This window comes from Phascolarctos cinereus, unplaced genomic scaffold (genome assembly GCF_003287225.1).
Source record: "Phascolarctos cinereus isolate Bilbo 61053 unplaced genomic scaffold, phaCin_HiC Scaffold_7;HRSCAF=346, whole genome shotgun sequence".
In the NCBI taxonomy this organism is placed as follows: Eukaryota; Metazoa; Chordata; class Mammalia; order Diprotodontia; family Phascolarctidae; genus Phascolarctos; species Phascolarctos cinereus.
Genome location: NW_027556180.1, coordinates 17,145,627 through 17,171,837, shown reverse-complemented (window position 1 = coordinate 17,171,837; position 26,211 = coordinate 17,145,627). Strand labels below are relative to the sequence as shown.

Below are 26,211 nucleotides of genomic sequence, written 5' to 3'. Positions count from 1 at the left end.
GTGACTCAGTTTCCACACTTGAGTCCCTTCTGCATATTATTCTGCATAGCTGTTGCTTCTATGACCATTGTCATTTTGGCAATGTTTCTACCCAGTAGGGGTTGACTCATTCAATAAATTCCACTACTACTTTTATAGCAGTCTGACTGCTTTGTTTGGTCCTGAGTGCTTTAGCCCTGACTTTATGGTTCTAGGACATCTGGTTCACACTAAAATAGCCTTAGGTGCATATGTACAGTACAAGGTTAATCAATTTATCAGCATATAGTTCAGGGTTTCCTCTGTGTGGATCATCTGAACCGCCTCAAGATGCCTGTTGGTAGCATTTGCCATAACTATTGTTGGCTGACCTCCAGTTCCATTTCTTGAGTGACTGCCATCTTCTTTTTATCACTCCTCATCTTCCCATTCCCTCTCAGAGCGGCTACATCTTTTACTTCTTGTCTCATGCTCCTCATTGAGTTATTGGTCATGAGCTGTGCTTGTGTGCTGTTTCAGAGGACACTTGAGTCGGTCATTTATGAAGCCTTGGAATTCCACTGACACCACTGAAGAGCTCTCAACAAACTTGTTTTCTGATCATCTGCTTTTTCAGCTCAGAAGCTTCCCTTCTATTTATTGCCAAGGAAGCTTCCGTGGTCATTAAGTCTGCTTTATAAAAGTAACAACAGAAAATAACTCTCAAGTTGCATTTGGACTCAGCTAAGCTAAGAATTTTGTGTGTGTGTGACTTTTATTTTGTGGTAGCAGTGGCCAGCACCTTTCCAGCTGCTGAGTGGCTTATTTCTGTCACAGTTGAGGTCCATAAATCATCCCAAACAGTAGCTATCGTTTTTGTTGTTCTTGTTGTTGTTATTGTTGTTTTCTGAGCAAATGTGGACTAGTGTCATGGGTAGATAAGTAAACTGGGAACTAGAAGACCAAAGCTCTCATCTCACACTTATTCCTGAGTATCTTTGTCTTTTCTGTTGCTTAATACCTCTGTGCCTCAGCTTCTCCATGTCCAATAACCTTTGCCCCTCCTTATCTCCCAATGATGTTCTGACGATAGAGAGATTTGAAGGTACTATGGTGTCTTGGAGTTCCTAAGGGCATGATTCTTGAGCACTGGACCTCTTCTTCATTAAAGATGTTTTAAGTTTGAATTTCCTAACTTTTTCTTAGTTTATTCTGGGATAGGGAACAGGACTGGACCTATGATGTCACTGGGAATTTGCAAGCGAGGTAACTCTACTGATGCATGTGCATCTTAGAGTTGCTCAGATCACTGAGAGGTTAAGTTGTTTGCCCAGGGTTACTAAGTCTATGTCAGAAGGGAGATTTGAACCTGTGACTTCCTAGCTTTGAGGCTGTTACTCTATTCACTATGCCAGACTACCTTGCTACTTTGCTTAGAACAATCTAAAAGACTTTTTAGAAGCAGATATTTGCTTTCTAGATTTGGGATAATTTTCATGAGAATACCAAAACAGAAAAAATCCAGCATCTTGGAACCATCAGTAGGCCAGCTTTAGAAACGTGTCTCAATAATTTCCACAAAAATAGCCTAAAAGATTTGCTCAAATGATTTGCTACAAGTCTAGATAAACCACTGTAAAACAGTGGTTCTTAACGGTGACCTCTTCTGCAGTCTGGTGAAGCCTGAGGACCACTTCTCAGAGAATAATCTTTTTAAGTGCATGAAATGAAATACATAGGACTACAAATGAAATCAATTCTATCAAATGTTATCAGACTGTTTGTAACTGAGTTCAGAGTCTCCAAATGAAGAACCCTTATCTAAAGCATTCTTTGGATGTACCAGTTGAGTAACCCTCTTGAAAAAAGAAGTCATGTTAATCTAGGCTGACTTGGTCCTTATACTGACTCTTTGAGGCCTCAGCTTTCTTTGCTGGATGTTCACTAACCATAGGGTATTCTATAATTTTGCCACAAATGTTTTGTCAAGTGGAAAATTGCTGGGGAAGGAAATGGCAAACCACTCCAGTATCTTTGCCAAGAAAACCCCAAATGGGGTCAGAGATCAAACAAAAACTTGTATACTTTTCATACTACAAGTATGTGGTTCCCAAAGGTAGAAATACATGAGACTTAACAGAGAAACAAGTGGGATTGGGGGTAGGGCTTAAAGGCAGACTAATATTAGGGAGAGAATAGTTGAAAACAAAATAAACTTCCTGATCATGAAAAAGAGATGAAAAGGAAAACAAAACAAAACAAAACAAAGCAAAGAAGTAGAACCTAAATGGGAATGCCCATCAATTGAGGAATGACTGAACAAATGGTGGTAAATAAATATAATGGGTAAGAAATGACAAAAAAAAAGATTTCAGAGAATCTTGGGTATATGCACTGATACAACGTGAAATGAGCAGAACCATGAAAACAACGTATATAATAACAACACTGTAAGGACAACAGTTTTGAAAGATGTTAAGAACTCTGATCTCAAAGGAGTAGCTAACCATGCCTCCAAAGGACCTATGATGAAAATGCCCAGCAGATTCAGAAGCTTGCATGTCAATGTCTACCTGCAAAGCCATTGTCATCTACCATTTGACTCTTCCTGCCCTCAGGCCATTGTAAGAGAAATTTCCTCCATAGAAATCATAGGAAATACCTTGAGTGATGCTCTGGAGCTTTCAGGCACACCGTTACCATATTTCCCTGAGATGATCCCACAGGCGAGGGGGGACCAGGTCATTGCTCCAACCCCTAAAGGAAAAATAAATGCAAATGGAGCTTATGTAAATAACCAGTGTGGGCTTTTAAATGGAACCTTTTTTTAAAAACAAGAACTCAACATGTTATTTAATTTTAATTATGGCAAATCTCTTTAACTTGAGCAAATATCTTTCGTTAAAATGGTCACACTTGTGTCAAAGACCACCTCCTACATGAACACTTTGATAATCCCTCCAGCTTCTAGTACTTCCTCCCACAATTATCATGGATTTCATCATGTTCCTGATGTCTCCTTCAAGATGTCTTTACAGAGATTTTCTACACTGTTTATGAAATGCCTGAAATTTGTTCAATTGAAATCTGTTAGCTCTTTGAATCCTGTATGATTCTCACATGCATAAAGAGTCATATTTTAAAAATTTTATTGCTTGCACTCAATCAATTAACAAGCATTTAGTAAGTCCTACTATGTATCAGGTACTGTCTTAGGGACTGGGGAAATCAAATAAAAAAAACAGTTAAGTTTATATTCTATTGGAGGAGCTCATATTGTTTTGTGGGAGATTTCATGCTTAGGAAAACTTCTATTTTCTAATCAGTTGATCATTCATGAAGCTCTCTCTCAATCAGTCAAGCACGTACTGAGTAACTGATGTGCCAGACACTTTGCTGTATAGTGACGAGACAAGGACAAAAATAAATATCCCTCTTCTTAAGAAGCTTACATTCTACTGAGGGAGACATCAACTACATGTTTAAGTAAACACAAAAAAAATCCATGCTAATTGTGCAAGGAATTCCTAGAAGCTGGAGGGATCACACAAGTGCCCATGTAGGTGGTGGTCTTTAACCTAAGTTTTGAAGGAACTGAGGGATTTGAAAGAAATCTAGAGATTATTAAGGGCAAAATAGCAAGGTACCATTTTTCTTGATGATCAAGTCTATGAATATGGCTTCTTTTTGTTTTTCAGATACAAAAATAAAGAAATCCATGTGTGTTTTGCCCTGTGAAAAAAGCTTCAAATCATGTAAAAGCTTGCAGCCGACATATTGGGTCCAATCATGCTCTAACCTATAATAAGCACAAACTTTAGCCTGTATCTGATAACTCTTAGAATGAGTTCACTCATTCAGCAAATCTCTCTGAAGTGTCTACTGCATGGAAGGAATTGTGTTCAGTGTTGCTAACAGGGTGATTTGCTTCCAACATATACACTTCATAGACAAGATGTTGCCTTATTTTATCTCTGTGAAACTCTTTGGCCCAGGTGGATTTTGTGACCTGTATTCTTGATGAAAAATAATTATGAAAGCATCTTGGTAATACTTTTTATGTACAGAGAGTATGTGTCTTCCACAGCATTGGCTTCCTCTTGGCTGGGAGAGAATGAATGATTTCCATTCTATACGTTACCTATCTTGTGATATAGTTCCGGCAATTGTACCTCCACCTTCTCTCTTTGGAAAAGATGGTACTCGGCTTGTTCACATACCGGTGGAATCATGTTGAACTGTCTTGCTACAGAATAGGCTTCCTACAAAAGAAGAAGAAGAAGAAGAAGAAGAAGCCAGTTCTGATGGAACCCTTATAATATATATAATACATAAGCAGGATAGACTACACAATTATGGACAAGTCATTTGACCCCTTTGGAACTCACTTTCTTCACTTGTGAAATGAAGAGATTGAATTAATTCAGGGGTTTTTAACCTCAGGTCTTTGAACTTGTTTTTAAAATATATTGATGCTTGTATCTAGTAGAATTGGTTTTCTTTGTAATCCTAAGTATTTTATTTTATGCATTTAAAAACATTAGCCTGAGGAGGGGATCTGTTGGCTTCACTAGGTTGCCAGTGGGGTCAATGGTACACAAAAAGGTTAGGAATCCTTGGATTAGATGATTTTTAAGGTCCCTTCCCCATTTAAATCAATAATCCTATGACAAATTCCACACTACCAAACGGTGGGAAAATGCATGGTCTCCTGTCTCCTTGTCAACCACTGGAGATAAACAAACAGTTAAAAACCTTATTAATTTACATTCCGGGAAAATAGAAATAATGAAATAAAATTACGGAATATAGAATGAGAAAATAGAATTTTTAGAGAAAATCAAGTTTCATTATAGAAACTGGAACTGGGGTATCTAAATGTTGACTAATAAAGGTCTTTAGGTAAGGAATTAATGAATAGACAATCATGGTACATAAGTAGGATTAACCATTGATCATCAAGGGTGTTTTTTCCAATATTTGCAAACACCTGATTCTCTTAACTTCAAGCCTATTGCTGGAAAACCTGCTTGGTTTTGTTGGCTTTCATCAGGCCTGTGATTTCATTGGTCAAATAAGGTGCTTCCTTTAATCCTGCAGCAACCACCTTCTGTAAGCTTCCAGTCTTATAGAACAGCCTGGGGCACAGAGAGGTTCAGTGCGTTCCCCAGAATCACACAGCCACTGAGAATCAGAAGCTGGACTGGACTCCCTAGCCAGCTGTCTACCCATTATGCCACACTGTCTTTCAGAAATCCTCTATACTATTGATTTTCTCAGCAAATCCTTTTCCATACTTAGTTCAAAACTGCCTAACTCCTGTTCAAAGTCCCTGAAATCCTAAATTAATGCAGGCTGACTTAATGAGGTTTTATGTGAAATCTTTTCCAAATGTCCTTATGATGTTTTGATCTGCACACAATTTCAAGAAGTCATGTTTCTTAAAGCAGGATAAAAAGTCTCAAACAACCACTTGACAAGAAATTAGTAAAGGAAATTATAACCAGCATTGTTTATTATTGGTTTTCCCTTTTTTATTCTGAATTTCCTTGACATCAAACAAAACATTAAATAAAATGATCAATTTCATTTACATTGCACAGCTTGCTTATCTTTTAAAATATATAATAAATTCAATTTCTAACTTTCTAAGTTATCCTGCTTATCTGTGATTCTGGGCTTCCTTCTGTTTTTTTTTTGGTGTGAGGGGCAGGGTGTCTTCCTTCTCTCTTATCTTCTTTTCTACCCACCCTCCTCCCCCCCAAAACTGGAAAAAAGAAAGAAAGAAAAACAAAACCATTGTAACAAACATGTATAGCAAAGCAAAACACATTTGCACTTTGGTCATATACAAAAAATCTATACCTTATTTTGTAACCTGAGCCCATTAACACTCTGTCCTTAGGTGGAGAGCATTCTTCCTCATCAGTCCTCTGGGATCATGGTTGGTAGTTACTTTGGTCAGTGTTCTTAAATCTTTCAAAGTTTTGCTTTTTTCTTTACATTATTTATTGTTCTCTTGGTTCTGATCAGTTCACTCTTCATCAGTTCAAGTAAATCTTCCCAGGTTTCTTTGAGACTATTCCTTTTGTCCTCTCATATAGCAAATAATATTAGTTTTCCATGAAATTATTATTTACTTCATGAAGTTGTCTCTCTATGAGACTTACCTAAAGAATCCCCATAGTCGAGATTCAGTTCTAATTTCTAATGGGTTAAGTCTGAATGAGTTCTAATCCCCTGGTGGATGTGAACCTGACCAATTAAATCCACTTCTTTGATACTCACTTTATTACTTATCTCTAAACAAGGGCAGGAAGTGGACAATCTCTGAGGTTCCTTCCAAGGTTTTTATTACACAAAATTCTTATAAACTGGACAAACTTTGCAACATCCTGTGTGTCAGGAACCCCCTCCCCCAACTTCACAATGGAAAGTCCAATTCCCAATGATTCCTTTGCTTTCTCAGTAATGAAAAATGGAAAATGGTGCCTCATTGCTAGTGATTCCCACATGTGAATTTAGATGGAAGCACATCCTTCACATAAGCTGATTTGTCTCAGGCTATTTGCTTGCAGCCATTGCAGTGAAGCTTTTGCCAACCAATGTGACCCTCATATATGAAAACTCCTTAAGTAAACTGTAATTCTCCATCAAAGTATTTTCTGATGGGAGTTTTTCAAATATAAATTTCTAAGAGTCCGAGGGTCATAGGATTATTCACCTAGAACTGGAAGGGACATCAGCAGTCACCTTGTCTGACTATCTCATTTCATGTTTTAACGAACTGAGGTCTGGGATAGGGGAGGGAAAGACATTTCACACAGGGAACAAGAATCAGAGGCAGGATTTGAAACCAAGTCCTTTGCCTCAGAGCCAGTCCTATGCTCACTGTACCACACATTTGAAAGTCTAAAGTTCAGCTTAGGAAAATCCAAAGAAGGGTTCTCCTTGACAAATGTAGCAGTGTGTGGGTGAAGAGAGTCAAGGGGGGTTCTCATAATCCAGAATAAAATGGAAGTCCAATAAAATTTTTAAAAAATTAATTGATGTTGGGGAAGCTAGGTGGTGAAGTGGATACAGCACCGGCCCTGAAGTCAGGAGGACCTGAGCTTAAATCTGACCTCAGACCAAACACTTGACACTTACTACCTGTGTGACCCTGGGCAAGTCACTTAACCCCAATTGCCAAAAAAAAAAAGAGAGAGAGGGAAATACAATCTTTGGAAGGAGTCATTTTAGCTCTCATCTCGAGATTTTACTTTCACAGCTGAAAGAGATTGTTTCAAGGCAGGAACAAAGGACTAAGAAAGGGAACTTCTTTGAGAGACTTCAATAGATGACATCTTTAAGAGAGAATGAAGAGACTTTCTGAAGTAACTGAATCTAACTCTTATCTTGAGAAGAAACATTGTAAAGAGAATGCTTGAGAGGAGTTTTGCCTGCCATACTGACAGAGCCCAATGGTGGGACCATATCTGCAGCCTGAAGTCACAGCTGATAGTTAGAGCTAACTCTGTAGCCGTGAATTAATTTTCTTACTGAAATACATTGTTGAAATATTTAGATATATCTTTGTGCTGTTTGTTAAATTTTAATAGATTAAATAGCCAATTATATTAATGATGTTAATTTCAGACTATGTGTGTATTTCTGAGAATTTGTGAGATTTTGTTTGTTGTCAGTCTGTATGGAAATGTAGAATTACCAATGATTGGCCCAAACCATCAAGGCCGTTTGCCCAGGTGAGAAGTCTTTACAGCTAAACCTCTGGCCAGAAGAAGACATCACACAGAGGGGAAACGGATCATAGTTTCAGCATTGGACCTTAAAAACTGTCTAGTCCAAATTCCTCATTTTACAGATTAGTAACATGGGCTCACAGAGGCAGAAAAACTTGACCTTTGTCAACCACAGAACTAGTGTCTGAACCCAGAGCCTTTGACTGTATTTCCAGTCTTCTTTCCAACTTATGAAACACATCTTAGTTGAGCCAGGCATGCCAGGCCATAGACAAGGAGACACAAGGCGGTCCTCTCAGAAAGCAGACTTTGTACATATCTTTTGGGGGTCTTGTATAAAAGGACTCGGGAAAATGAGACTCTCTAGGAAGCCACCAACATTATAATGGAGTCTGTGAAGCATTCAACAGAACTTCTCCTTTGATCACCACAGCCAGACTACTTGTTAAGTGTGCTCATTGACTTGCACTGATTATGAACCCTATATGAATGGTATCAAGTATAGAGGGGCTACCTTGCAGTCAAGCAGCCTTGTGCTAACCCTACCTCTGACACATCTGTGTGGTGTGACCCTGGAAAAGTCACTGAGCCTCTAATTCCCCTAGGAAATTCTCTAGGACTATAAGCTACAGATGAGAAGGATTATTGTTGATGGAGGGAGTGTCTACATGTGGGGTTTCCTACACTGTGGAAATCACAGTGTGTGTGTATGTATGTATGTATGAATAAACACATTGTACATGTAGGTGAGTCCATGTGTGTCTATGTGTGTATGTGTGTGTGTGTGTGAGAGAGACAGACAGAGACAGAGAGAAAGACACAGAGACAGATAAATAGAAGGGGGTTGGGAGAGAAGGGGGAGGGAGGGAGGGAGAGAGAGCGCTAGGGGTTGATGGACCTTCTGGATGAACAAATCCTTGAAAACAGAAATGCTGCAGCAGCAAGGCTCCATTAGCAGCACAGCATATCCTCTACTTAGGGCCAGGGATTTTTTTCAGATATGAACAGAACAGCCACGCCCATTCTTCATAGCATTAACAAGGTGGGTCTATTGTTAGGTCTATCTTCTCTATTTGACTGAGCAAAGAGCCTAGACAGGTTGTCATAGTTTGAAGTCTAAAAATTAATTTATTCAAGACCAGCGAAACAATACCTATGACTTTCCTAAAACTTGTAAGATACAGTTCTTTCTTTCAGGGATAATAAAGACCTCGCTGTCTAGAAGTGACTATACCATTTTTTTTTTCTTTCCTGTGCTATCACATATTCTTGAGTGACATAGTTGTTATTTCATACCATTTATGTTTATTTTTGAGAAACTCATAACACCGCACCCCTAAGGCCTGTGAACGTGATATTCCTGTTAGCCTTTTGCTAACAAGGATCAGCGATCTTTGAGTATGGTTCTTGTTACTACCATTTAGCCATAACAGACTGAGGAACAGGCTTCCTTTGTGTTAGGACCTTCCTTTTATATTATGTCCTCTGTAATAAAGTTAGCTTTAAGAAAAGAAAAGAATCTTTCCCTGATGCTAAATCATGATGGAATTAGCTGCTTGAGATATGGTCATTTTCAGCTTTTAAACTTGATTTTGATGGCAGTGTATTGTAATGGATAGAGTACTAGTCTTGGTATCATAAAGACCCAGACCCTTTGACACTTAGTGGCTAATCTGGAACTAGTCATTGAACCTCTGTATGTTTTAGGCAAGGACCCATCCACTTACTATGTCTTAGATGGAATGGAGCTTCCTGCAGTGGCAGAGGCAATTCCCATGCTGGGAAGGTACTCACATAGATAGTAGACACAAATCATTTCCAAATTCACACTCAGATTTCAGTAGATGATTTGCATAGGATAACAGATGTTTGAAAAAAAGAAACTGTAATGGCTTTTTCAGAGAAGAAGTCAAATTACCATAATCTCCATAGCACTCCACCTTGATGTGCCCCAGTACATGGCCATCCCCTGGTTTATCACATGGGTCATCGCTCGGACAATTTCTATGGAAGATCAAACACATGCACACCATGAGATTTTGTTCTTCTCAAGCAAAAGGTCAAAGTTACCCAAGCTTCTTTTTCTTTCACCTCCACTAAAGTTATAAAACTATAGCCTCTGAGGTCCCTTCCTGCTCTAAATCAGAGATCCTGTAATGATAAAAGTGTAATGGAATAACATTGTTTGATGGCTTGAAGGCAATCTAATATAAAACAATTATTTGGAGGCACACAGGGACAAAGTATTTAGTGATAGAAGGGGCCTTGATGAAGAAACTGAGGCCCACGTTTATCAAGACTAGATGATGGTGTAACAACACATCCCACTTACATATCGATGAACTACGCATAACTTTCAAAGCATAGCGTAGGTAGCCCCTCCAGCAGGAGATCTGTCCTGGACCTCCCTTGGGCCCCTCCTGTTGGTCCAATCTAAAATTACTTGTATTTATCCTGTATGTACTTACCCGTGTACGTGTGATTCCTCCACAGTAGGACATAAGTTTCTTAAGGATGGGAACAGTTTGATTTTTCTCTCTTGTATCCCCATCTCTTAGCAATAGGCCCGACACATATAGTGATAGCCAAATAAGTGGTGGTCAAAATGAATTGAATTGAATATGTGGCTTTATAGAGTTATGGTGTACTTTCCCCTTACAGCGACCCCATGAGATAGGTAGTACAGATATTATTATTCCCATTTTCATGTATGTGAAAACTGAACTCCAGAGAGATCATTTCACTTTCCCATAGTCACACACTAGTGTAAAGGAGAGAGCAAGGACTCGCACCCACAGCTGGGGCAGAGAGCAACTCGGTAAGAGTCATTCAGCTCTATGTAGCAGAGTCAACGCTCAAAACTAGGTCTTCTGACTCCAGGCCCAGAGCTCTCTGTCTTTGTTCCCCGAGGTTCTTCTAGCTCCAAAATCCCATGATTCTATGATCCCATACACACCAGACAAACTCCTTCTATTGGTGACATGTGTCAGATGATGAAGACACAGTCTAAGAAGAAGCTTCATGTATGGACCTGAAGCCAGCTTTGTGGCCAAAGGGCCTGGCTCCCGATTCTGCCTCTTCCACTTGGCACCCATGGGTGAGTTATGTTTTCTGTCTAGACCTTGGGTTCCTCATCTAGCCAGCACTTCTTAAAGGGTGGGTCAAGACCCATGGGGCCACAACCCAGAGTGGAATGAAGAAATGCTTGAGTATCAAAGTTTAAGAAGCCCGGAATACCATGAGAGTTGGGTGAGATGAACTCTAAGGCTCCTTTTAGCCCTGGATCCTGAGAGCCTTCCTGAATGAGAGTTTAAGATTCCCTCTTAATCTCCTCCTCCCTGACGGTGCTTGTCCACACAGAAGTTAAATGAAGGTTACTCAGTACACGTGTTCATAGTCTGGGTAAGAACCTTCCACAACCCCTGGATATGCCATTAAACAGTAGGACATAAATTACTAACAGGCACTCTAGAGAGGAAGGAATCTAGGATCAATATTTAGAACTGGAAACTCAGAAGTCATCCTAGACCGACTCCCTCGCTTTACAGGTGAGGAAACTAAGGCCCTTATCTGTCACATCTTTATTCTTCAAAGTGTAAAATCGTCGATGGTAGAAAGCACCTCTTCGGTCCATTGGCTTAGCTGTACTATGGCTATCTAACATGCTAGCTATTCAGTGACTATGACGCAATGACACTTTTCTTAATGATAGACGTCGGTATGGAATAAACCACTGAGAGTTCTTCCCATCCTGCTCCGCAGGGGATGTCAGGTGCTACTCTGGTTTTCTCTGAACCAACTTTCCTCTAAAACTTCCCAGTAATTGATTTTGGTGGGAATTGTATGATGGACGTGGTCCAGGTTTGCTGGGGCCTGCAGATTCCGTGCTCCCTGAGTAGGAAAATGAACCTGTTCCCTCAAATTCTCTAACTGAGCTAAGCACAAGACGACCAGCCGTGTGGGGTAGGCTCCTGCAGGACTGCAGACCTAGGGGAGTCTCGCTGTTAATTTGGCCGCAAGTCACAAACCAGGTTGGAATTCTTTCTCAAAGTGGGTCAAACAAGGGCACGCTCCCATGATGTCAGGCTACTTGGGAGCTGCCGAGGGCTGGAAATTCAATTAATCGACAAACGCAGAGGTTTTAAATAGATGTCTACTAAAGTAAATTTAATTTGTTACATATCTACTAGGTATATAGCAAGAACTAGTTTAGCACGATGGATAGAAGACCAGCCTTGGAGTCAGGAAGACCTGGGTTCAAATCCTGCCTCTGGCTGTGTGGCCATGAGCAAGTTGATAGGATCTTAGGTCTGGAGTTAGAAGGGATTTTGGAGGCCCTTATTACGGATGAGGAGACTGAGCCCTGAGGCAGTTCAGCCAATTGTCCAAGGTTACATAGATTATGAGGGTCAGCGGCAGTATTTGAATCTCATTGTACAGAAGAGGTGTGTTGAGGTATCGTCTGTAATCACCCCGCTCGTGCAGTCAGAGCCAGGATTTGAAACCCTGCCTCCTGATGTCAGGGTCGCGATTCTCTGCTCCCCACCGTGTCGTCTTTTCTTTCTAAAGATGGGTGGCAGAGATGCTGCACGGCAATGTCAGCCTCATATTTAAGAGTCTCTTTTCCTGCCGATTGTGCACGCATCCTTGGAGGTGGGTTCCTATAGAAAGAGGCTTTTTAAAGCAGGGTGAAACACAGGAAGGGAATGCTGGATGGTGGACCAGCAGGTCAAAAAGAACATGTGGGGTTGGAGTCGGCTGGCTTGGGTTTGAATCTCTCCTCTGAGGCTCAAGGTAGGCAAGACACAACCCCATCCTGAGCCTCAGTTTCCTCATTTGTAAAGCGAGGGAGGTGCACCAGGTGTCCTCTGAGGACCCTTTAGCTCTAGATCTATGGCTCTCATTCATGGTCTGTCATTAATTAGCTGTGTGACGTTGGACAAGTCATCTCCTCTCTCTGGGCCTCCCTGTCATGATCATCATAATCACAGCTAACTTTTATATAGGGATTTAAGGTTTGTAAAATACTTTACAAATAATTCATTTTATCCTCACAACAACCCTGGGAAGTGGATACTATTATAATCCCCTTTTTAGAGATGGGGAAGCTGAGGCTGAGAGAGATTCAGTGACTTGCCCAAGGTCACACAGCTAGGAAGTGTCTGAGGCCAGATTTGAACTCAGGTTTTCCTGACCCTAGGGTTAGCTCCCTAGCCACTGTGCCCCCTAGCTGCCTTCGGAGACATATGCTCTCCAAAGGCCCAAACCCAACTACTCAGACCACTTGGTTCCCCATTACCTGGCTGCTGTCTCTCAGTCGGGGAGATCACACCATTTTTTTTTCTTCTCTAAAACTGGAGCCAAGAACATGGCAGGGTTGGGCAGGAACGTTTGAGGCCATTGACCTCAAAATTGCTCAATTTATAGATGAAACCTTGGAGCCTTGGAGGGGTGACTTGCTCAAGGTCACCTGGTAAGTGGCCGAGCCAGGCTTCTTTTTCCAAACCCGGTTTCGTGCCCCAAGTTTAGCCCTTTCCACTCCTAACGCTGTGCATCGCTGAGAGCAGAAAAGCTGCCATTTAGAAGTGCGAGATTCCCATTGGCGAGAATTGAATGACTGTTTGTCCAATGGGAGGTACTTCACTGGAGGCCTTCAAGTAGAAGCTATATGTGGAATGCGCCTGAGGGTACTGGACTTGGGAAGTCCTGAGTTCAGATCCTGCCTCAGGCACCGCCTAATTGTGTGACCCTGGGCAAGTGATATGACCGTTCTCTCTAAACCTCTGCTTCCTTATCTGTAACATGGGAATAATGACAGCTCCTGCCTCACAAGGTCGTGAGGGTCAAATGAGATAAGTCAAGCGCTTTAGAAACCTTCACGGGCTATAATAGCACCGAGTGTTATCGCAGTGGGGATTCCTTTTCTGCTGTGGGTTGGACTAGAAGACTGCTGGAGTCCCTTTCAGTCCCGTGACCCTGGGAACACCGTCCCTTTGAACGTTTCACTGCAAATTTCCCGGTGTTATTTTGCTGTGGTCCAAGTCAAGGAGCAGAATGTGCTCTGATCATCGAGGCCACAAGAGGGCGGCATTGCTAAAAGAAAAACAATCCCATTCCTAGCACCAGCATAGTATCATGTAAAAATATCACTCAGATTCTGGAACTGCGGGGTTGAGAAGGTCCTAAAAGGTTATTTAGTCCATTCCTTTGTCTTAAAAAGGAAAGAGAACATACTGCGATCGACGTAGAGAGATGAGAATAGAGAGGGGTTTTCCTCCCAAAAACTTGAAGAGGAGATGGGAGAGGGAGGAGTTGGACTGTGATCATTAAGGACCCTCTAAGCTCTGGGAGGTCTTTAAATGGTCAAAGCCCAACGTTTAAAGGCTCTCAATTATTCTCTTCAGCGCTTGGTTTTCATGGGAAATAACATACTCTACCAGATTTTAAAACTCCCCTCAGCCCTAAATCCCTCAAGCCTCTGAAGTCATTGCACAGGGTATATGTGAAGGAGGCAGTGTGGCGTAAAAGAGGGAGTCAGGAAGACTTGGGTAGGAATCAGACACCTCCTAGCTATATGGCCCTTGGCAATCATGAGAACAGCAGCAGCAACTGTTAGCATTTACATGGTGTTTTCAGGTTTGTAAATGTTCACCTGATTTGATCAAATCATGGAACTTCTCCTAGCTTCAGCTTCCTCATCTGTATAATGGGAATAAGAGTAGCAACCACCTCACTGCCTTGTAAGGACCAAATTGTAAGGACCCCTTGCCCTCAGCTGTGTGTGCCTCTTACCTACACGTGCCTTGCATTTACTTCACGTATATTTTATGGATTTTGTTTATAAGATGTATAATCATTATTTACAATACATATGTATATGTGTGTATGTAGGTGTATATATACATGTACACCTACATACACACACACATACTTAGATATATATGACTTATATATGTACAGATTTTATCCCTCAATATACGGTTAGCTTCTTGAGGGCAGACACTGTTTGATTTTTGTCTTTATATCTTCTACATCTGTCAGAAAGTAGATGTTTAATAAATGCTTGTTGCTGGATTTCTTGCTTGCTTGATAATGTATGTAATGGGCCCCATAAGGCTCAAATGACTGTTTTTACTATTATCTTTATGTTAGGGGTCTTCAGGGAGAGGTAGCTCAGACCGTAGGAAGGTCCCTTGGAAGAGCCTTTGCATCTTTATTAAAGAGGGTGGACCTCCCTGCCACCTTTCCCTATGGCTTCCTCCAGCTTGTTTTCAGGGAGACAGCGATAGTAAGAATTTTGACCTCATTCTTCCAATGGAGCTATGTGGCATTCATTTCTCCTCACCTGCTATTCCCCAGAGGAGTCAGGAGTCTAATTTCATAGGGTTACAGAATTTTGAGCTAGAAAGGACCCTAGAGATTATTCAACCCAACCCTTTCATTTTCTCTATGATGCAACTGAGGCCCAGAGAAGTTTTGAATTTCCTCAAATCCCCCAGGAAGCACTGAAAGCAATCTATAAATGTGTAGTGTTGTTGTTCAGTCTTGTCTGACTCTTCATGACCCAATTTGGGGTTTTCTTGGCAGAGATACTGGAGTAGTTTACCATTTCCTTCTCCAGCTCATTTTACAGATGAGGAAACTGAGGCAAACAGGGTTAAGTGACTTGCCCAGGGTCATTCAGCTAGTAATTGTTGAGGCCAGATTGAAACTCAGGAAGATATTCCTGACTCCAGGCCACTGTGCCACCTAGCTGCCCCCAAAATGTGTACTAGTATACTCTTAATTATCCTAAACAAAGAGAGGCATTAAGGGATAGTCCCAGGGTCAAATCTCACCCCTGACACTCCTGGCTGGGTAACCCTGAGCAAGTCATGGTGACCTCCCACTGCCCCAGGCAATTCTCTGAGACCCCATATTGCAGACCTGTTGCCCGTGTGTTTTGCAAGAGGAAGTTTTCATATCGGTGACTTCTCTAGCCCAATAAAATCAAAGGACTGGTGAAAAACAAAATCTGAAACAGAGGCTTCCCCTTGACCCTGGAGAACCATAAAGCTACCATGCTTTCTCTGCTGTCTTGACCATTCCTTTGTCTGTTGCCTCAACTTTCTCACTACTCACTCTCCTCAATTCCTTCTTGCTCACTCCTCCACTGAAGACTCTCTCAGACTTCACCAGTCACCCCCTCAAAATCAGGCAGGATGGGTGTTGTTTTTATTTTTTTGTCATTTGGGGGGATCCCTGGGTTCTCTGGAGCATTTGACACCTTCCCCACCTCCTCTGTGTTGGTGTTCTCTTCTCTTCTGGCTCCAGGCCACCACTCTCATTTTACATAGGAAGAAATTGGAGACCAGAGAAGGGAAGGGACTGTCACACATGGGAGTGTGGTAGAGCTGGGAGTTGAACTTGGGTTTTCTGGCTCCAAATCCAGTCTTCTTTCCATTGTACAATCTACCTTATAAGTGTGGTGTAAGAGAAGTACCTTTAAATTTTGCCTAATTGGGAACTACATATTGTTTGGCTTAAAAAAGACCCAAGCAGAACAAGGCAGGGCTAGGTTATGGCGAAGAGCCCTTCAACCTCCAGATCTTTTGGCTCCCTGTGTACATGGCTGGCAAATTCTGCCTTTCCAGGTGCCATAGGCAACAATTATCAGCTGAAATTCCATAAATAGCAAAGAATTTCTCAACAGAGGCACAGAGTCATAGAATCTCGGGGGGAAAAAAACCTCAGAATCACTTCATTTTTTAAAAATTTTTAAAAAAACCTAAGATTTAGAAGAAGCTTCTGTACTTGGGGAGAAAAATCCCATAACAATGTCCCCAATAAGTTGTAGAATCTTCTTCTGAGTCTATTTTCGCCAGCTTTTAGTCAAACTCAATAGCGTAACTGACTACTTCTTTCAAGAGTAACCTTTGGTGGTTTTAAAAATTACTGTAGTTCATGAATCCTCATGTGGAATGCTTCCCACTGATTTCCAGCCAGCCAGCCTTAATTGGCTTTTAGAAAAGGGTATTTACTAAGATGCTATAACTATCACAAATTACATTGCCCCTAAAAGTTTTTGACACATCCTTCCATTGCACACGCAAGGTCCCTGGGAGAGTGAGCTCAGACTTAGAGATCACATGTGCTCATGTCTCCTAGTCAATGGAAGTTCTGTTTTCCCTTTGTGGAGTCCTAATGAAATCACCATTCCATTCAAAATATCCCAAGAATTTCTCAAAGGAAATGATAGTGGAGATTTCTCTGGTAGGAAAATAACTCTCAGCTGGTATCTGAAAGTTGGTGACCTTATACATTCCAGAAGTTGCTTTTTTTCACTGTCTGTGTCAAAGTTCACGAGGCCACCCTCTGGTCAAGCAGGTCAGGGAGACTGAATCAGAATGACTGATTGTCTTCAACCAACAAGGATGCATTTCCTGTGTGATGTCATTAATTTCATTCAATTTGTGCTGAGTTCTCACCTTTAATTGATTGGTTGAACAGAGGTGTCTAGGAGCTGTTGATGTCTAGTTTATACCTTTGATTGACTAATTGATTCTCTAACTCAAAGAAGCATTCTTCCCTGACAAAAGTACCAGGGTGCACAGAATCTTGTTAATTATATTTATTAAGACTGAGGGATGTGGGACCTCCATCTTACAGAGTGACTATGCATACTTGGTGTACCTCTAGAGAGGTATCACCCACTACCTCCCAAAGTACTCTGTCAAACTTTTGGATGGATGCCACTGTTGTGAAGTTTTCCCTTACAAGCCTAAACTTGGGTCTTTGAAACTCCTACTAATTTACTCCTTTTTTCTGCCTTCTGGAACCAAGCAGAGCAAGTCTGATTCATGGGACAGTCCTTCCAGTACTTGCAGACAGCCCCTTTCTCCCTGTCCCCCCTCCTCTCCACTTCCAGCCTGCCTAGGTTTTCTCTTCTCCAGGCTAATTATCTCAGTTCCTTCAAAATGGATATTTATTGCATATTTTGCAGTACAGATATTGCATGATATTGAGGTCCTTCATCATTCTGATCACTGTTCTCTGCTGTTTCAATGTCCTTTCTAGAATGTGATACCTGGAACAGAACACACAACATAGGCCGAGTACAGTGAGACTATTAACTTACTTGTCCTGGACCCTAGCACCCATCAATGCAGCCTACTATTTTGTAAACTTTCTTAGCTGCCATACCAACACAAGTGCTCCCTCAGCCAGCACCACACCATCCATATGTGGAACCATTGGTTACAGCAGATGGAGAAGTTTTGAATGCTGTGGATAAGTTCACTTACCTTGGTAGTGTACTTTCCTGGGATGTCACATTGAGCTGCTCTATCACACTGTTGACTCCTATGGAGTGTGTAGTCTGCTCAAAAACTGAGATTCTGTTCAGATTCCCTGCTGCCTGGCCATGCCTTTATACTTTACCTAGCTTGTCCTAATAGCATTGATTTTTTTAACCCACTTACAAGGCATTCCCTTTTTCCTATTAAATCTCATCCGATTACACTTAGCAAACCTCGCAGTTAGTAGGGATCATGTTGATTCCTCCCAGTTTTTCATCATCTGAGTTAGACTAGGATGTGACCTATGTCTTTAACCAAATCACCTATAAAAAGGTTCAAGCAAAACAGGACCAGGGACAGATCCCTGGGGCATCTCCTGGAGACCTCCTTCCAAGCTGACGCCAATCTGTTAATGATTACTTTTTGGATCTTTCCATTCAATCAGTTTGCAATCTGCCTAACTAACTATATTATGCTGTCCTGTCTGCTCCACATCGCGGTCATTTCCACCATAACATGTCAGTCTTTTTCAAATGCTTTTGTAAAATCAAGATCAACAATAAAGAATTTGCCTGATCTACCAATCTATTATTCTTGCCCTTCCCCCCCCCCAAAAAAAAGGCAGGGGGTGGGGAGAGAAGTTTACTCTGGCATGACCTGTTCTTACTGACACCATGTTGGTTCTGTGTGATCACTGTTTCATTTTCTAAAAATTGACTCACCATCTCTTGAACGATCTATTAAATTGCCAGCTCCTTGAAGGCAGGAACTCTCTTTTGCTTCTTTTGTAACCCCAGAGCTTGGCACAATGCCTGGCACATAGTAGGCAGCTAATAAATATTGACTAGTTGACCGATTCACAATAGACTATAGAGTTTTTCTAGGAATCATAGTAAATCTCACTAGTTTGTCACTTTCAGAGTCCACTTTCTGTATCTGAAGCATGGGGCATTTGTCCTTTTCTGATGCTGTTTCTCCTCCAGTTCTTTGACTTCTTTCAAAGACCACTGGCAGTGGCTTAGTTATATCCTCTACTATACTTCCAGTGCTGTAGAGTATAGTTCATTTGGGCCAGATGACTTTGCCTCATCAAGAGCAGCCTTACATCTCCTAGTTATCAAAGCTCCATTAGCCACTTTTGTTCTATCTTTTTCAGTCCAAAGATCATTCTCCTTGACAGAAAAACAAAAGGAAAAATAGAGTTGGACAGCTCTGCTGTCCTTCCTTGTCAGTTACCATTGTTCCAAAAAGCATACCTAAGGCCCCTATCTCTTCTTTCTTCCTCTTCTTTTCCACATCCCGAACTCCCCTTTTTGTGGTCCCTGGGTTTTCTCACACCATTCTGAGCAGCAGCACCCTTGACATTATTCTTGGAGGGCTACCCAGTTTTGTAGTCATCCCTACTACCTGTTCTTCTTTCCCATCTTCAATATATCTTAAAAAAAGAGTTCTCTGTGCATCTACACTGGTTTCTCTGGGGAAAAAAAAACTCCCTTTCCCAACTTATCATAATTGTCTTCTTTCTATCTCCAGTTTTTTCTTTAGTTTTCTCTATCCCTCCAGGCTGGTATCCCATTTACAATCTTAATCCATGGAACCTACCAATCCTTTCTCTGAACCCTCTGAGCTGAACACTTTGCCAAATCTAGGAAGCATATCAGACTATTTCCTGCTGCTCCTTTACTTTGTTAGCCAGATTCAGAGAGGGAATAGTTATTTCCATCCAAGCTTTTCCTAATTTCCAACCCAGAAATGAGCTCTTCCTTTTGGCTATGAATCAAATTTACAATAGAATTTGTCTTTATTGATTGTCTACCTTTGGAATGATCAAATTATCACCATGGCAAGTCAAGAAATAATTAGCTAGTGTATTTTGCCAGAGAGAGTTCCAGTGGTGGTCTGGATTATTGAAGGCCCCCACCACCCCTGTGCCATGCTCCTGTGCCAGGCTAGTGTACCAAGCTGTTTCCTGATCTCTTCATCTATTTCTTCTTTATTTCCATGTGCTCTATAGTACACTTAATAATACAACCATTTCTGTTTCTAATAATAATAATAGCTAATATTCATCCAACAATTTAAAGTTTTCAAAGCACTACATACATCATCTCATTTGAGATCATTCCATTTTTTTTTTTTGCTTTTCAGTGAGGCAATTGCCAAGGTGATTTGCCCAGCTAGTAAGTGTCTGAGGCTGGATTTGAACTCAAGTCTTCCTGACTCTGAGGCTGGAGCTCTATCCACTGGGCCACCTAGCTGCCCCAATCTCATTCCATTCTATCTTCACCCAAATACTCTCTACCATGCTTTTCCCTCTGGTTCCTTTATTTCCTCAAATGGGTATATCTTTTTTTTTAATATAAAATGCTATTCCCTTCTTTCTTCCCTGACCCCTTTTAACCCCTTTCATTTCCTCTGTATAAGGTCCATCCTCTCCAAGCAGTCCTGGATCTCATCCCACTAAGCCTCAGTGATATATTCTAGAATAAATTGGCCTCCTTGCATTGGCATCATTGTTTATCTTGCTTGTTATCCATCCAGTGTTCATTTGTATATAGATTTCTGACACTATGGATTTTTTAACTGTCTTCCTTCTAAGTTTTTGTCACTTTTGAAATTTTGGGTATTGCTTCTATGTCGTAACTATTTACTATGGTATCTGAGAGTCATTTTTTAGTCATGTCCAACTCTGTGATCCTACTTGGGGTTTTCTTGGCAAAGATACTGGAGTGGATTGTCATTTCCTTCTCCAGATCATTTTACAGATGAGGAAACTGATTAAGTGACTTGCCCAGGGTCACACAGCCAGTAAGTGTCTGAGGCTGGATTTGAACTCACCAAGAGGAGTCTTCCTGACCCCTAGCCCAGCCCTCTACCCACTGTGCCACCTAGTTGCTCCTGTGGTGTCTAGATTAGTGCATATAAATAAGCAGCTTCCTTCCCCTGTCTTTTCAGTTTTTTAAAAAAAACCCTTTGATTAGATTTGCAACACTCTACCCTTTCTAGCCTTTGTTAATTATTAGCCTGACTATTCTTGGTCAGGACCCTGTAATTCCTGTATTTTATTGCGTGATCCAGAAATTCAAATCCTATTCTCAGACAGTGTCTTTTAAACCAGCCATTTAATCCCCAAGTCCACCTCTCTTACAGATCCTTTGTCTTCCTTTGATATAGACTTGTGTTGGAATCAGCCCTTGTGCCCCTATGGACTTCAGCTTCTCATCCAAGACTTCAGGAGGGTTTCAAGGCTCCTTCTGGCAGTATGATTTTTGCACGTGTGAATCACCAGAAGTGGATGGCAATCAGCTGTCTTTACAAGTCTTGGATGGATAGTCATGTCTTACACACACATATTTCAGGGAGATAGAGATCTCTATTTTGTTGTTTGGGTTACAAGTGCCTCAGTACTGCTTTTGTACAAAGGCACCAATCACCTTTATTTGTCTTCTTCCACATGCCCTTACTAGATGGTCTCTCACCCACCATCATTCTTCGGAGGACAAACAGCCGCTTCCTCTCCAGAATATCTAGCTATCAACTGATGAGGAAGAGGCTTTTTATCTGTTTCTTTCTCCAAGGGCTCGGGGCTCTTTTTTCCTTCCTTCCTTCCTTCCTTCCTTCCTTCCTTCCTTCCTTCCTTCCTTCCTTCCTTCCTTCCTTCCTTCCTTCCTTCCTTCTTCTCTGTCTCTATCTCTGTCTCTCTCTCTCTCTCTCTCTCTCTCTCTCTCTCTCTCTCTCTCTCTCTCTCTCTCTCTCTCTCTCTCTCTCAACATGATTCCACCCTGTCTCCTCCTGACATAGATGTGGGATCGTCATATGTCTTTTTGCATCCCTTTTTCCCTTTTTGTTTTTACATTGAAATCAGTCCTCCATTTTCCCAATGTCCATGAATCTTTCCTCTTAGGAAAAAGAGTATCGGGCACTTTGCACACAAGTACAATCCCTTTGGTCACAGCCAAAATTTAAGGACTGCACATTCCAATGTAGTTCACTCCAAAATAATACTTGCTGTCTGTATTTGCTAAAGTGAGAACCTCAGTCCTCTTTTCCTTTCCAGTCTCTGTGTTGGAGAATTGGCATAGATGATTGCTTTTGGGGAGACATCTCAATTCCAATGCTCAATTCCATGCTTGTTGCTTTGCTGCTCAGCTCATTAGCCCCTTGAGTCACACCCACCTTCCTTGCCCTCCTCTCACTAACCTCTACCTTGTTTGACTACTTTCTCTTCCTGATTTTTTCCCTACCAAATACCTTCTCCTCTTTGAGTTCTGTTTTCTCTTCTCCTCTAAAATCCTTCACCTCCTTATCCCCTCTTGAGTCTTATACTCCTGAGAGCCGTCAGTTTGAATCCTCTGTTTTCCTTTAATCCTTTTTAATAAAGGACCTCAAATTTTAATAGTGCTTCAGGTTTGCAAAGTGCTTATTTACAACATCACAACTTCCAAAGGCAACATGGCACATGAATGTAAGTTCCTTTGTAGATTCTTAGGAAGAAGCATGTTGCATGGTTATGAGCAGGATCATTTTATAAAGCATATAGAAGCTTGATGGAGGGTGAAACCAATTTAAAGAAAGTGTGCAGCAAGGTATCCAACTGAGGAAAATTGTCCAAGAGGCATTTAAGGATGAAAATGGAAAGAGAAACACAGAATAAAATGGAAAAGATTTGTTAGAATCATCGTAACAAACTGCTTTTCATCCATGACAAATAGCAGAACCACCATCATTAAACCATAACAAAATGGTTTCAGATACACTTATAGTTGAGGTAGAAATGGTACTGAAGAAAACCAAGATGGGCAAAACAGCTGGATTGAACAAAGTGTATAAAGAGGGGATCTGTGCTTCCCCATCTGTGCCAGATGTGATACCATTGTGAGGACATTAAAGAACTGATATCCAAGGATCTGAAAAAAGGGATGATAACAAAGGTGTAGAAAAAATGGACCTTTTTAATGCCCCCAAAAAGAAGGCTGTGAGAACAGCTATATGCCTAGCCTCCAATTTGTATGAAATCTTACAAGGGTCATCTATACATAAATAAAGGACATACCTGATGAGGGTATCAGTAGGGAACAAGCAGGGTCTTGAAAGCTACATTCAACAACCTTTTAAAAAAGCGTTTTGTGATTAACTGAAAGATGTAGAGAATATAAAATATCTTTGTGCTGCTTGTTTATTGCTTGCCAAGAAGTGAAGAGAAAGGGAATGAGCATTTATATAGTAACTACCATGTGCCAGGCACTGTGCCAAATGCTTCCTTATAAATATTATCTCATTCATTTTGGGAGAATGACTAAACCTAACCCTGCTGGCTCCTTTACAACAAGGAACCAATCTTTACATCAAAATCATTCAAGACTTCTTGAAAGATATCAGACTGTTCAAGGATCCTCTGATCACAAACATCAGATGAGGCACAAAATAAGAGGTGTGCTAGGCAAATATATTCATCATTGTTATGGGGAGAAAAATCTAACACGGAATTGATGTTGAGGGAAAGTTTTATGTCAACGATGAGATCTTCCAGATGCTCCTCTTTGCAGATGACGTTATATTGTTTGTGTCAAGCCCCGGGCATTAGATCGTTTCTTGGAAGAGATCTGTACTCCCTCAAAGGAGATTGGTCTGACCATCCACGCAGAAAAGATCTAGTTTGAAGATATCTCTGGCTCCTACTATGACACGCACATGGATGAATAACCTATAGAACTTGTCCATCAGTATGTAGATTGGGCACATCAATCAATCAGTTGGACCCAGAGTTGAATAGAAAGAGGAGGGTGGGCTGGATTATCTCTGAGAATTACAAAGGTCTTAAATGATCCCAAGTTTCCCATGAAAGCAAAAGCGGATGTTGTTCATAACAACATTTTGTAGGTATTGCTATGTGGCAGCAAGATGTAGAATTTGACAATTTACAAATAAATAAAAATGAATACCACCCAGAGGGCAACAGAGAGGCATATGGTGGCTGTGGACAGACTACAACATGTAACAAATGAGAAACTCCATTGAAGCATAGAAGTAAAAGATGTCACTGCCATCCTCTGAATACCACACTGCCTTCTCTTTCTTCAACTGCTCTTCAGATTTTCCCAGTTTTCCCCTTCCCAATTCTAATCTCTGGCCCTATTCACGATTCATTCTTCTCTTTCCTTCTTTAGCTCACATTCTTTCCCTGCTCCTTCTTCCATGGCAACCAAGTTTCCTCAATATTTCACATACTGATAGTGCAGCTGTAATTATGACAAAGATTCTTACTTATTACTCTCCACAATACAACTAATAGAACTTTTATGTAGGAATTGTTATGTTTAATTTTAAGATTAAGAAGTGATCTTCCTATGGAAATTGGCCCCCATTTGGACTTCAGTCACAACAATTTTTTTTAGTGGTTTGCAAATGAGAAAAATCGCTCATTTATTGGGATTGTGGTCAAGTCACCTCATCTTTGTGCCCATTTTCAACATTTATGAAATAAGGAGCTATAATCAAATTTTAAACTATAAAGTGGCTGCTTCCTATTTAGAGCCCAGAGACATTTGGAGGAATAATGAGTTTCTGTCTGCAAAGTACTTTAGCTCCTATAAAACCACAATAAGCATCTTATTTTTATGATGGCAAAGTAAGTTAATTTGAGAGCTTCTAAGTCAGCAATGAAAAAAAATATAGTATCATGAAACTTAGTTAAAAACTATTAGCTCTTGAAGGTAGTTGAGAGGCCAAAGGGCAGATCACTCCTTGGAGAGACATACTCTTAATAGGAAGACCACAATTTTGCATAGAACATGCCCAGAATACACATGAGCACACAAATTTAGGTCTCGTGTCAGACTGAATAAAACACATAAGAAGGAAAACTTAGTAAAACATAGAGCTGACATTCTGGAGCAATTACTCATGCTTTTTTTTTCAGTGCCCTGAGTCTTCCTGGAGAAGGTTTGGGTTGGAGATGAGCAGGGGAAAAAGCATGTTTTACTGACACCCTACCAAGCTACACCACGCAACATTCCAAATATTTTTATTAAGGTCTTGCTGTGTTGATGACAACTGTCCTGGATACTGGATGACATGCAAAGTTTAGAGAAGGCTTCATCCCTTCTGTCAAGGAGTTTACATTCAGTTAGGGGATGTGCAACACCAAGAGTGAAAAACAAAATATGCAATATTATGATGAATACATTAAAGAGTTACAAAACAAAATGCTATGTGTATTCTGACAAGGAAGGTCATTTTGTACTGAGGGGCTCATGGAAGGCTTTCTGGAAAAAGTAGAGTTTTAGTTAGGCTTTAAAGGGTGGATAGGAATTCAGCAGGGAAAGTGGTATTAAGTGAGAGCCTATTCCAGATATAGGATATGGCATGTACTAGTGAAGGCATGGAGGTTTGAGTGTGCTGTGTGCGGCAGACAGATATTTGAAGGGCTGTCAAATGGAAGAGGGATTAGATATTTTGTCTGGTCCCAGAAGGCAGAAGGAAGAGCAATGTGTAAAAGAGGAAAATTTAGGCTTGATATAGGAAAAACACTTCGTAACAGTGGGAGCTGTCCAAAGTGGAAGGAGTTGCCTTGAGAAGTATCAGGCTTCCTTTTCTCTGCAGTCTTCAGGTAGGGATTGTATGACCACTTATCAGGTAGAGTGGGGATTCTTTTCATGTATGGATTGGAACCATATCTATATAGGCCCTTACCCAGTGTCCAGTCTTGTGATTCTGTGGATGAAGTGTCCAAATTGTTGGAAGTATAGAGTGAGAAGAGAAGTGCTAAGAGAAAGAGGTAGAGGGTGCTGAGTTTATGAAGGGCAGCAGAGGCTGGACTTTAATCAGTAGGCCATAAGAAAGGGAGGGTGGGAATAAACATTTGTAAAGTGCCTACTGTGCTAAGCACTTTACAAATATTATGCCATTTGATTCTTACAATAACCCTGAGAGTTAGGTGATGCTATTATCCCCATTTTACAGTTGAGGAAATTGAGGCAAACAGAGGTCAAGTGACTTGCCCAGGGTCCCACAGCTAGTAGATGTTGAGGCCAGATTTGAACTTGTCTTCCTGACTTCACATCCAGTGCTCTATCCACAGTGCCAGCCAACTGCCTCAATAAGGGGCCATTGAATTTTGTTTTGTTTTGGTTTTGGTTTTTAGCAGGAGAGTGACATAGTCAGATGTATGAATGAGAAAGATTATGTCGAAAGTGGTATGGTGAATGGTTTGGGGAGGGGAGGAGGCTGGAGGT

The 26,211-nt window shown here is 40.9% G+C and overlaps 1 protein-coding gene across 3 annotated transcripts in view; it reads right to left on the bottom strand.

The window, feature by feature from the left end:
• The window catches only part of KCNAB1 (potassium voltage-gated channel subfamily A regulatory beta subunit 1), a 457,818-nt gene that overhangs the window by 25,387 nt on the left and 406,220 nt on the right, over positions 1-26,211 (bottom strand). For all 3 annotated transcript variants that reach the window (XM_020988906.2, XM_020988908.2, XM_020988909.2), the window contains exons 9-11: positions 9,619-9,704; positions 4,100-4,220; positions 2,621-2,715 (exon numbers count right to left, since the gene is read on the bottom strand). In XM_020988906.2, coding sequence (XP_020844565.1) covers positions 2,621-2,715; positions 4,100-4,220; positions 9,619-9,704 — 302 coding nt within the window. The remainder of the gene's footprint in view (positions 1-2,620; positions 2,716-4,099; positions 4,221-9,618; positions 9,705-26,211) is intronic.